This window comes from Lucilia cuprina, chromosome 5, assembly GCF_022045245.1.
Source record: "Lucilia cuprina isolate Lc7/37 chromosome 5, ASM2204524v1, whole genome shotgun sequence".
NCBI lineage: Eukaryota > Metazoa > Arthropoda > Insecta > Diptera > Calliphoridae > Lucilia > Lucilia cuprina.
Genome location: NC_060953.1, coordinates 59275530 through 59288656, shown reverse-complemented (window position 1 = coordinate 59288656; position 13127 = coordinate 59275530). Strand labels below are relative to the sequence as shown.

At 30.1% G+C, this 13127-nt stretch overlaps 2 protein-coding genes and 1 long non-coding RNA gene across 5 annotated transcripts; 1 reads left to right on the top strand and 2 right to left on the bottom strand.

The window, feature by feature from the left end:
- The first annotated feature begins 212 nt into the window (after positions 1-212).
- LOC111675848 (osteopetrosis-associated transmembrane protein 1) lies at positions 213-4457 on the top strand. Of its 2 annotated transcripts, XM_046951327.1 has the most exons (6): positions 213-716; positions 1898-1939; positions 2145-2399; positions 2458-2642; positions 2726-2903; positions 4109-4457. In XM_046951327.1, exons 2-6 carry the CDS (start codon positions 1924-1926, stop codon positions 4342-4344), a joined length of 870 nt encoding a protein of 289 aa, XP_046807283.1. In that variant the 5' UTR covers positions 213-716; positions 1898-1923; the 3' UTR covers positions 4345-4457. The 2 variants fall into 2 exon arrangements, with proteins under 2 accessions (XP_046807283.1, XP_023292466.2); XM_023436698.2 differs by lacking the exons at positions 213-716; positions 1898-1939 and having other exon boundaries at positions 2012-2399.
- On the bottom strand, positions 4363-8860 carry LOC124419977. The gene is made up of 2 exons (XR_006940960.1): positions 8009-8860; positions 4363-4577 (listed from the first exon to the last, which is right to left on the bottom strand). It is a non-coding gene; the product is annotated as an uncharacterized LOC124419977 (long non-coding RNA).
- A 541-nt stretch (positions 8861-9401) lies between these two features.
- Positions 9402-12555, bottom strand: LOC111675842 (YTH domain-containing protein 1). 2 transcript variants are annotated; one of them, XM_023436687.2, is made up of 3 exons: positions 12404-12555; positions 11134-12187; positions 9402-11010 (listed from the first exon to the last, which is right to left on the bottom strand). In XM_023436687.2, exons 2-3 carry the CDS (start codon positions 12005-12007, stop codon positions 9704-9706), a joined length of 2181 nt encoding a protein of 726 aa, XP_023292455.2. In that variant the 5' UTR covers positions 12008-12187; positions 12404-12555; the 3' UTR covers positions 9402-9703. The 2 variants fall into 2 exon arrangements, with proteins under 2 accessions (XP_023292455.2, XP_046807267.1); XM_046951311.1 differs by having other exon boundaries at positions 11134-12190; positions 12404-12545.
- Positions 12556-13127: the final 572 nt, after the last annotated feature.

The following is a 13127-nucleotide window of genomic DNA, read 5'->3' as shown; positions in this document are numbered from 1 at the left end:
ACTTTGCAAAAGGAGTGGCGCAGCGTCGCCTTTTTTTCTCGAATAAAATTTTTTTTCTCTTTAGTATCAATAATTTGCACTTAATTAATTTTAGTTTTTTTTTTAATATACAATAAATTTCAACAATTACCGGCTTTTTTGTTTATTATTTATTATTGTTTTTTTTTGTTTATTCATCAAAACTCATATTTTGTTTGTTTAATAATTTTCATTTTTGGCAAATCACACACACACACGAACACCAAAAAGGCTGTTCCGTTTGTTACCTTTTCACACTTTTCTGTCGCTGCGAAAAAAATCCAATTGGATTTTAACAATTTACACACAATATTAAAAATTGCACTTTTTATATTTACATTAAATAAACTTCGTTTGTATCGAAGTGCAAACAAAAGAATAAACTTTAATTGTTACAACAATTATTTATTGTTTGACAAAAAAATTTACATATATTTTTTTCTTGTTGTATATACACAAGTAAAAATATTTAATGTATGTATTATTATTGTTGTAGACAACAACATAATTTATCTTTCTTTTTTTTCTTCAACTATCCGGTATAATCGTCTGCACTCGGCGTTTTAAAAAACAAAACTGAAGCAGAATATTAAATAATTCTCTGAGTGTGTGTGTGCAGAAATTCAAAGTGTAAGCTTCAAGGTTGTTTAATTTAGTAGCAAATGTACTTATGACAACAGTACATTGCCAAACAAAAGGTATAAGAAAAATATAGTAATAAATTTAAGAAAAAATAACGTTGTTTTCATCAAATACTGGTTTATAGGGTTCTATAAATCGACTTTCGAATAATCGAACAATCGACTTTTTGTCGAAAAAAGTCGAAAAGTCTAAGTCGACTATTTTGTGCCAAAAAAGTCGATAACTCGACTATCGTCTGTGAAAAAAGTCGAAAAGTCGACTTTGTTAATAAAAGTCGAAAAGTCGAAAAAAATCGAAAACTCGAAAATTGTAGAAACAAAAAAAATTTTAAAAAAGTGGAAAAAAGTCAAAAACTCTAAAATAATTGAAAAAACTCGAAAAAAGTCAAAATAGCCGAAAAAATTCGAAAAGTTATTGATATTGAAATAATTGAAAAAACTCGAAAAAAGCCGAAAAAAGTCGGAAAGTCTCTTTATAAAATACTTATATTCGAAAAGTCTAAAAGTCGACTTTTAATTAAATGAAAAAAGTCGAAAAGTCGACTTTAACTATTTATAAAATACTTATGTAGTCTCAAAGTCGACTTTTAACTAAATGAAAAAAGTCTACAAGTCGACTTTTCGTTTTAACTATAGAACCATGATGTAAAAAGTAAGGTGGGAGCGTTTCGGCAACAAACACAATAATTTTTTGTTGCGGTTTTTCAAAATGAAATTTCTAAAATTGAAAAATAATAAACATTGGAAAGAAATAGTTCTTGTGTATTTCACAATATTACCTACAAAACCGTCGTTACATTTAGCTTGTATCTGCAGCAGGACAATGTTTTGAAGCTTCTTCATTTGAAATTTCTTATTTGAAAACTTTTTATGAACATTTTAATTCATAATTTTAAATTTAAGTTTTTTTTGCTTTGAAAAAACAAATGTAATTTTTTTTAGATTAAAAACAAATTAATTTATTTTGACACAACCCAAGCACTTTTTAAATAAACAAATAAAAATCAGCTGCCTTAACAATTTCAACTTACTTAGTGCATCCTGTATAGAACCCTACTAATAATATTACCTTAAGATACTTTATAATACAACTGTGTGCCTTTTGAGTATGACTGCAAGATTTAATTCAAATTAACGTTTTTAAAGTAAAAAATATAATCAATAAAAAATGTTTAATGTTTTTTTATTTTCCTGTTAAAGTTAAATTTTCTTAAAATTGTTTTCTTTCTCCATTTTAGCGTAATCTGCTTGTTACACTCTTGTCATGCTATCAAATCCTAGTGAGTATCAGAAACAAAACAGAAGCTGCATTGTTTACATTTTTATGAACAAAGTAAAATCATTTATATTTGACTCATTTCATTAGTCTTTAGTTAATATTTGTCGAAGAGTGCATTAAATAAAGAATAACTTGTATAAATAATAGACATAATAACATGATACTGAAAATAATTATAATATGTTCATTAATTTATCTTGTAAAAGCTAAAAACGGAACATGTCCGACATATTTGAGAGAATTGGCCAACCAACAAACCCTTTTCATATACTGCATTACCACCAATTCAGTTCCTGTGACTATGTGCCTCAAATGTAAAAATGCTCACGATGGTGTATTACATGCCTATGATCTCTTGTCAGCAAATTGTGAAAGTATGTATTTCGATAAGGATCGTATTAATTTAGTGGCTTCCACAGAAATATTACTAACGGGACTCTGGACAAAAGCGTATTGTGACGGTAAGTTTAGGCATTTATTTATGGCAAATTTAAATATTTAATTGCTTTACTTTTCTAGATTGTTTCAACAATAATAATAGCTTTGTATTTTACGAAAAAAATCAAGTTTTTAATGATTGTTATCAAAAATATAAGAAAAATCCTTGTGAAAAGTGTAAAAGTCAATATATGGATTTAAATACTTTCTATATCAATTTGGATCAACATAATAATGGAGAAGTTTGCTTTGATTTACAAGACTCAGTAAGTGTTTGTTAGAAGAAATATACTAATGAGTTTAAGGGGAATTCCCCTTTTTAATAGTTTGTTTTCCTCCCAATCGACAGATGAATCGTACACGTAATATGTGGTCGAAAGAATTGCATTGTTGTCATCGTGATTATAATGTTACATTATTTACAATTGCTTTGGGTATAATTTTATTTTTACCGTTACTATTTTATTCCTCTACATACTTGATAACCAAACGCCAAGAACGTAATCATGATGTTTTAAATGATGATGGTAAGTAAAAGTAGAAAATGTATTAAAATCTATTTGTATGTAGTAATTTTAAAAGAAATCTATACCCAGCAGTTCGACAAAGAGTCAATGCATACGAAAAAGACAGTAATTTTCACTAATAGTTACTTACCTGGATGATCGTAATTCGTATCTTTTGGGTCATTCGTCGCGTGTAATCGAGAATGAAGACAGTCATCACTTTAGTGTCCCCTTTGTAAGCGGAGACAGTCGTCTCTTTACTGTCCTCAAAAAACCTAGAGGTTATACTCTTAAAAGTTATTTTTTTTTTGTTGTACTTTTGGAGAAATGATTTTTACTTTCTACTAATATGCCACCATCTGGATGTCTCAAATTTATAACTTTTGGGTCAATCGTCACATTATTGTCCCATAGTATTCTAAAGAGTAGACACTTGAAATTTTTAAATTTTAGTTCCATTAATATCTTACCACCTGGCTGACTCCAATTCATATGTTTTTGGTCTTTCGTCACAAATAAATTCTTTGTAAATGAGAATGAAGCAGTCGTCACTTTAGTGTCCCCTTTGTAAGCGAGAGCGGAGGCAATCGTAATTCGTATCTTTTGGGTCATTCGTCGCGTGTAATCGAGAATGAAGACAGTCATCACTTTAGTGTCCCCTTTGTAAGCGGAGACAGTCGTCTCTTTACTGTCCTCAAAAAACCTAGAGGTTATACTCTTAAAAGTTATTTTTTTTTTGTTGTACTTTTGGAGAAATGATTTTTACTTTCTACTAATATGCCACCATCTGGATGTCTCAAATTTATAACTTTTGGGTCAATCGTCACATTATTGTCCCATAGTATTCTAAGGAGTAGACACTTGAAATTTTTAAATTTTAGTTCCATTAATATCTTACCACCTGGCTGACTCCAATTCATATGTTTTTGGTCTTTCGTCACAAATAAATTCTTTGTAAATGAGAATGAAGCAGTCGTCACTTTAGTGTCCCCTTTGTAAGCGAGAGCGGAGGCAATCGTTTCTTTACTGTCTCTTTGTAGGGTGTAGAGTGACGATTAACTTCCTTGTAGGACAAGCCCATGTTAAAATGGTCGGTCACCTGGGCCACCACAAGTGGTAGGTTAAGTGGTCAGTTCGGGACTGTCCCGTCGAACTGCTGGGTAGTGTTTTTTTTTTTAATTAACATTCGATCACAATTATCACAATCTATTGATTTTCGTTTACAGAACCCATATACAATTCATCATTACCATCTACATCTAGCCGAGCTAATAACTTGAATAATATCAACAATCCACCTAATACACTAAGCAACAATCATGCCTCTTCTTCATCAGGCAGCACAACAAACTCTGCTGTAATTTCAAAACCCTCGAATAAAATAAATTTCAATATTTTAAATGAAGATTCAGAAAGTTCTGATGATGAAATCATTCTTAAAACTAAAGATAAATTAAAATAATCATTTAACAAAGAAGTGTTTGTTTTTTTTAATTACAAATTTTTTTATTGATATAAAATTATTTGGCGTTATTAAACATAATTTAAGTTGTATAAAATAAATTATATAAAAATTATTACATCCATTTAAAAATCCGCTTCCATTAGTTTCCATATTTGGTAGATGTTGGTAGTCTGCAGGATTTTATGTTCATTCTGTAGGTAGAAGAAGTTTCCATTTAAATGGCTTGAGATCTGTAAAGAGACTTGTAATTTGAAAAAAAGAAAAACAAAAAAAGGTCCTGATGGTCATTGGTCTTAGGTCTATTTGGAAAGGGTTGGTAAAAGATTTGTTTGGTGTGATTTTTTTTATAAAAAAAAAACCGAAAAGTTCTAGTCAGATGTCCAATAGTTATATGGGCGATAAAACTGTAAAGTGCAATTTATAAAAAAGGCAAAGTTGCAAACGTTTAAGACTGACAAAACAATTGTTGTAAATAGCAATTTCATATTAGATAATGAGAAATTAGAAATTAATAGGATTATAATGTATGTGTCAGTTGTAAAAGTTTTGAAACAATTTCTGAAAAAAATTTCATTATTTAAAATTTATCAAAAAAAAATTTAAAATATTTTATAAAAATTTATTGAAAATTTTTCTATATAAAATGTAAATTTATCGATTTTTTTTTTAAAAAGAAAATTTCGTTTATATTCTCTTAAAATAGAAAATCTGCCAAAAATATAATATGTTTGTACCTTATAGCAGGCTAAACTACTGAACCGATTTTCTTGAAACTTTCTCTGTGTGTTGCTCTACATCTGGAAGGAATAATAGGCTACTTTTTGTTTTGAAATTTTAAGTGGGCGAAAAAGATGCCACGCCCATATTAAGAAAATATTGAAGTTCTTATATTTTTCGGATCGACTTTAGTGTAAATAAAACTATCTAGAAAAAAAACTGTGGGCGGATCAGCATTAGGGGGCGTGACACCTTCTATATAAATGAAATACGGGAATTCGTTAGAATATTAAAAAATTGCACTAGTAACTTTACATTAATGTAAACATTTTGGGAAATAATTTGACGGACTACCCCATGAGGGAAGCGGCACTTCCCATATTAATAAAATATAAAAATTCGTTTTTTTTCGAATTTTGCAAAAAGAACTTCTATATTCATCTGAACGCTTTGGAGAAAAAAGAGCGGACTTTCATCATGGGGGGGAGGGTTTACGGGCAGACTATCAATGAAAGGTTTTGCGCCTCCCATATGAATTTAATATAAAATTTCGTTTATCTGGAAAACTAATAGAACAAGATTCTTCAAATTTTGCAACAAGAACTTTATTATATATATCTGAATATTTTGAAGAAAAAGGTCGGACTGTAAGTCCTCATATGAATTAAATCAAAAAATCCATACATCTGTGAAACTATTAGAGCTAGAATCTTCAAATTCTACATGAAGAACTTTGAAATTCATATTATTTTCTATTAAAAATTTATCAAAATTTTTCTCACAAAAATATATAAATTTTTTTTATAAAAATAAAAAAAATCATTGAAATTTTTCTAGAAAGTATATTTCAATAATAGAAAATTTTTCAAAAGTTTTCAACGAAATAGAAAGTGTATAATTTTTTTTTAAATCTAAAATTTTCAGAAAAAAAAATAAAAATTTTAATAAAATTTTAAACAAAAATATAAAATTTTGATAGAATTTTTAACAAAAATCTAAAATTTTGAGAAAATATTGTATAAAAATTTGAAATTTATAAAAATATTTTATTTAACAAAAATTTATTGAAATTTTTTCTAAAAGAATATTTTTTTTTTAAATTTTCTATATCGAATATTTTATTTTTTTTGTTTAAATAGAATATTTATCGAAATTAAATTTGAAAATTTTTATAAACATAAAAAATTTACTAAACACTGTCAATAATAGAAAATGTTTAATGAAATAGAAAATGTATCGATTTTTTTTTTTTTTTTTTTTTTGTAAAAATTTAAAATTTTTAAAAAATAAATTAAAAAATTTTGAGAAAATTTTATACAAAAATACAAATTATATAAAAATGTTCTCTATATTTAAAATTAAAATAGAAAATTTATCGAAAATTTTGTTATTAAATTAAAAATGTATCAAAATTTTTTTATAAATAAAATATTTATCAAAAATCTTCAACAAATATCGAATGTTTTATAAAAATCTAAAATTCTAAAATTGTTTAAAAAGAAAATGTATCGAAGATTTTTTAAAATGGAACTTTTGTAGAAAACTTGCTATAAACTAATTTTAATAAAAAGAATATTCTTAAACAAATTTTATCAAAAAATGTATGAAACCTTTTCTAATAACGAAAATTTATCAAAAATTTCGGTCGGGCGTAGCCGACCATAGATACCCTACACCAGTCAGTATGTTAAAAATGGGGATTATTAAAAAAATTAAACATTTGATTTGTTTTTTTAAGTTATTTATTATTTTACTTTTTTGGTCAAAAAAAGAATTTTTTAAAAAGAGGGCTTAAAGGAGATTTGGGTAAAAAATGGTCCTATCCTTATAAATGTTGGTAGGGGAAGTTAAGTCTACTTCAAAGTTATTTATGTAGAATTCAAAAGTGTTATTAGTGTTTGTAAGTGAATTTTGACCATTAAGGGCAAGTTTCTTACTCATCAGTTAAACTAGGCTTAACTTGCTGTTAGATTAAATTCGGAACAAATTTAGGCAGACTTTAAGCGATAATTGTGTTTTTCAGTTTTAGATTTAAGCTCAGTTAACTTTGTTAGTATTGCCAAGTTTTCACTCAAGAACATAAACAATGAACAGCAGTTTTTTGCAAACAATACTTTTGTAAAAAGAAAAATTTTGGAAAAATGTTAAATAAACATTTAAAACAATAATTAATGAAAGAAAATAAATCACAAAATAGCAATTTACTTAAAATATTATGTTTTTGTTCTTTCGAAATCATTGTTTTATTGTTTTTGTTAATTGTGTTTTATCATTTATAACTTGAGTTTAATTGGCCAATTACACTCAGTTAAACTAAGATATTAAGTAACTTTACTGATTACTGAAAAACACGAAACAAATATTAAACCAGGTTTAACCAAAGAATGAAAATTATTTTTATTAGAAAAACTCGCCCTAAGTAATTTTTTGAAGGGGAGTTTGAATGGGGGCTAGGGTAAAATGAAGCCCGATCATTACAAAAATCGGTAGTGTCATTTAAAATTCTATAAAACGAAGTTTTGTTGACTTTTGTTGACATAATAGATCATTTAAATTAATTATAAGCCCAAAGGCCCTATTCGGGGGGGGTACGGTTGTATGGGGGCTAGTCGAAATGATGGACCGATTTTAGCTATTTTCAATAGGCTTCGTCCTTGGGCCAAAAGAAGCGTGTGTACCAAATTGAAGACTGTACCTTGCACACAAGGTTTACATGGACAGCCAGTCGGACGGACGGATGTATGTGTAGAGTATAATTAAAATTTATGACACATTTTCCCTAAAAAAAGAATTTATGAAAAATTTTCCATAAAATATACAATTTTTAGAAAATTTCCAAGTGGAACAAAAATATTTTTTTTTTAAAGAAATAAAGGTTTTTTTTCAAATTATATGTAAAGAGCATATTGTATAAGTCTTTTACAAAGATAAACAACCTACTTACATACATTGTACTGGACACATTAACCCATTTTACAATTTCACCTTTTTATAATTGCACTTTTACAGGTGAAAAATTATTAATTATTGTTATGTTGGTTGGTTGGTTTGTTGGTTGGTTGATGGTAATTGTTGAGTTCTTTAAATTTATTTGATTTATTACACAAAATTTTACTACAAAACTGCCTGTGTTTCCCCCTCTGAGAGTACAGTAAGAGAGAGAGAGTGAGAGAGCGAGAGAGAGAGAGAGGAGTAATGAGTCATTGGAATGGAAAACAGCAATCTTGACAGGCTAAGCAAACAAAACTGACTGCATGCTTGGAAGTGTTTTCTTTTTTGTTTCTACTAAAGGTCTGAAAGACAATAATATTAAAGTATTAAAATATTAGTTAATAATAAAATGTTTAAAACAATTTTTATGTTAAATATATAAAATGAGAAGACAAAACAACAACAATATAAATTAACAATTGCATTGTTTTGCTTATGTGAGAGTAATGAAATAAATAATTTTAGTTTTATTTTTTGGTTGGTAATTATTCATATGAAGGGACTCTAAAGTAAAAGGAATTTACTTGAATCCTTGGGAATTATTGGGGAACACTTGTATTAGCTATTTACGAAAGTCCATTTAAATGTCTATTTAATTGGAAATGCCTTTATGTAAGTCCGTTTCTTATTTTTTTTTTTGCTTCTTTTTGAAGTGTTTGAAAAGGTTGGTGATTAATGGGGAAATTTATATTATTTCCTTTTGACACTATTTTGCACTTTTTTATTATTTTCAATGATTCTTCTATTTAGCACTTGTTTTTAATATATTTTTGTATGAAATAGGTTTTTATTTCTTTTGTACCAACACTTTTCAGTTTGAACTTTTAATTATTTTTTTCTAACGTTTATTTTTTTCTTGCAATAACCAACAGTTCGTTTGTTTTTCTTTTTTTTAAGGTAAGGAGAGTAGTAAACGTCTTTATTTAAAAAAAAGATTTCTTTCTTTTTTTCAGGTCAGTCTTTTGTTTTCTGATTTGTTTCCTTTTCTTTTTTTTTTGGTTTTAATAACTTTGAAACTTAAACAGTGGCTCTCCACCTTAATTTATTGCAATAAAAAAGTTCATTTTTAAATACGTTTTATTTTTCTTTTTATATGTATTTTTTCAATATTTATCTTTTTGTATGTTTAATTCTTAAAAGTTTTATATATATATAATTATGTAGAAGGAGAAGGAAACTAAATTAAGGTTAAATACTAAATATTAAGTTTTTTTTTTAATTTTTTAGTTTTTTTTTTTTCTTTAAGCATCAAATTCAAATATTTTTCACACTTATTTTTTTTTTAATTTTAAAAATTTTTTCTTATTAATTTTGCTGGTAAGGTGTTGTTGTAATATATTTTTTAATTAAAACGATTTTAAAACACTTTTAAAAAGTTGAGAATACTTTTTTCCTTTTCATTTTTGTTTAACACCTTTTTTAAATATTTTCAAATAAAAAAAAACACTACGTTGCATAGAGTAGAGTTGAGTGGAGTGGAGGTGTGTAATGGTTGGTTGGTTGATTTATTATTTTGAGGCATGTTCTTTTTAAGTTATTACACTTGGCGATTTTCAGTGAAAACACAAAAATTGCATACGATTCGATAATTTTATAAAAATTAGAAAAAATTAAAGAGATAGCAATGAAGCGATAGATGTTTAAACACTTAACGACGATTATCTCGATAATTACGTCCACTATTACGTTCATTACCGCCACGGAAGTGACGATCACGATCGCCACCACCACCACTACCACTGCCTCCACTACGTGATGAACCGCCCGCACTGCCACCACCACGATGATGGTAGTCATTAGCACGACCTGCACGATCACGCGAACGATTCGCATTTGAGTTAGAGCTGGAGTTGCTGTTGCGGTTTCCGCGATAGTTGGAGTTGTTGTTGCCGCCAAGCCCGCCGGCAGCACTGCTGCCGCTACCACCTCCTGCAGCGGAACTACCACCACCATTACCAGCACCACCAGACATATTGGGTGGGAAGCCGGGTGGCAAACTACCGGTAGGTAGACCAGCATGCTTCCAAGCTGCGAAATCTTCGAATGAAGGAGCATTCTTATCATAACCTGGTGGTGGAGGACGCATAGGCTGGGGTGGAGGATAGTCGGGCAATGGAGGACCATCGTAATATCTAGCTGGTGGCGGCAATTGTTCATAAATGGAGCCTGGCAAGCCAGGAGGTGGTACAGCAGTACCGCCAGCCGTTGGAGGTGGTATTTGACCGAATGGTGGTACAAAAGGCAGTGGCGGCAGCTGACCATGCATAGTACGCATATAGTCTGCTAAGTAGGCCTCGGCAGCAGCTGTTGGTGTCATATACCTTTCCCAAGGAGGTAAAGAAGAATCACCACCACCTGCTCTCGAGCCACCGCTGCCACCGCCCATCGGACCACCACGACCAAAGGGTGAACCACCACGTTTATAACTTGAGCCCGGATGACCCATATGTGGTAATTTGTAAGGGCGATGAGGACCGCCATAAGATCTTTTATGACGCATAGGACCACCACCCTCACGACGATCACCGCCACCACCACTACGATAATGATGATTTCCACGGCCACCTCCTACGCCGCCACGTGATGATAGACTTTTTGGTGGTTTATAAATCACACGTATGCCCTTCTCCCTCATTACTTTTGCAGTTTCCTTTGATTTCCTTAAAATGGGTGTCAATTCGATTTTCTCGTCTTCCGGAAAAAGACGACATAACTCCGCACCCACCTTAGGTTCAATCTCTTGACCATCACGACCAATTTTTACCGGTTTACCTTCATTCCATGAATTGTACAAATGGGAGGTACAGTTGAACGATAGCTCTTTGCGACAAATCCAGTCTATTTCGATAACACCACCCAATGCTTTAGCTGAGATGCTTGGAGGTAAAACCCATGGTGGTTGGGTTAAATCACGACGTGATTGGGCGCTCATGCGGGCAAAGCCAGCAAATTTTCCTAGAAGAAGAAAAGAGAATATTAGAAAAGTTAGTAAAAAATCTTTTAATAAAAATTTTTTTATATAAAAAATTTAAAAAAATATTTAACATTAAAACTGTTTTTGTTGTTATTTATACTTACCGCTCTCATTAACGGAATAGATAAGTAAAACATTACGAGCCTCCTTGAAAGCCTGATTCAAATTGGCATCATTTTGTGGTAAAGTGGCCCAGACACTTTTACTCTTCGCTATAGCCACATTGTCTGCATTATTCGATTTGATTAGGAAGAAACGTGTATCACGAAATAAATAATTTAATTTTGTTTTATAATCATACGAAGAGACACTTTTACTTCCACCACTAGAGGAAACAGTTTTCTTTTCGGGCGAAGCACTTTTCGAGGTATTTTTGCGACCATTACGTTTTATATTTGCCGCTGAGTCAGAATCCTCTGATTCGGAATCGCTATCAAACGGAGTAGAGTTTTTCGGTTTGACGGCTTCGTCATCGCTGGCCTCACTTTTGGCACTGCCACTAACATTGGCATTGTTAGAGGAAGAAGTTTGTGCATTGTCAATGGACTTTTTGCGTGATGATTTAGATTCATTAGCTGTTGTTTCACTCTTTTTATTTTCCAGCGAATCAGTGGAAGTATCAGCAGTTTTACTCGATTCTGATTTTTTCTTTTTAGAAGAAGATGACTTGCCATTAACAGCTGCTGCATTATCCTTAGAACTTGAGCTTGAACGTTTTAGTGCAGACTTCTTGTTGGTGCTGGAGTCCTTTGAAGACTTGTCGGTTTTTTTAATTTTTCTCTTCTCTTTCGATTTATTCGACTGCGTGGTACTAACCGAACTTATGCTAGGCTGAGAGTCAGACGACTCTGAACCAGACTCGGAGGCTTCGCTACGAGTGTCAAAAGAATCGTCAAAATGTTGCAGTTCCTCAGCAATGTCTGCCTCATTTTCATCTAAACCCAAATGTACAGCATCTAAATCAGCCATGATTTTCATTGATTTCCTTTTTTGTTGCTTCGCTTACAATAATCAATCGGTTATATATACAATTTCACAAACAAAAAAAGATATTGCAAACAACCCGTAACACACAAATGCGGCTTTTCGTCGTTTCTAATGATTATTTTTTCGTTTTGTATACAGTGTTTTTATTGTTTTTTCTTACTTGTTTTCCTTCTACTTGACATTCATTCATTAAATTTGTATCGGTGTATGGTAGCAGCAGCAAAAACAAAAATTGTTTGTGTGTGTGTGTGAAAAGAGAAAACATGTAGTGAGAAGAGAAACACAAAGAAATTTTTTTTCTATTCAGAACATTTTTTTGCCGATCGATGGTTGTATGCCGTTGAATGACAAATTTTATTTTCAATTTTTTCCACTTAAAATGCTTACCTTTTACAAAAATTTCATTTAATTGTTATAGTATAAAACTAGTTGCAACTTATTAAACAAATTTCTAGTGAAATTATTTACTTTTTCAATAAAATTTATTAATTTTCACAGAGCTTACATCTACACAACTTTTTTCTTTTACTATGCGTCAATTTTTCATTTAATTTGACAATGGCGTAAGAAGAGTACAACTATAGTGTATAATGAACGAAACTTAACGAAGAACTCGTGTACGATGATAGAATGTCAAAAAGAAAATGTTGCCATATTGTTGAACGGCATGATGGAAATAAATATATAAAATTGTATGTAGAGAAAAATTATTGTATGTATATGAAACTATTTTATAACATAGCTAGGGGAGCCTGGACCTCGTTGATGGGCCTTGATGAACATTTAGACTTTTCACATAAGATTTAATTCAATCTATACATCCCTTAAATTTTTAAATATTAATCAATTTAGCGGTTTAAGTGTAACTGACTGAAAATTAAAACTTCGACGCTATCTGTCAGATAAATATAAAAATTTACAGGAACACTTCTCCCGATCTCTGAAACATATATTTGGTCCTATGAAGTAGGTGCCTTGGTTCCTGAGTTCATCGATTACGAACAAAAATTGCTCTTTTTGTATATAGAATTATGTACCAAAAACATTTGTAATAGTTTTTGCATAACTTTATATTTACACTTATGTTTATTAAATTACTATATACTATTAA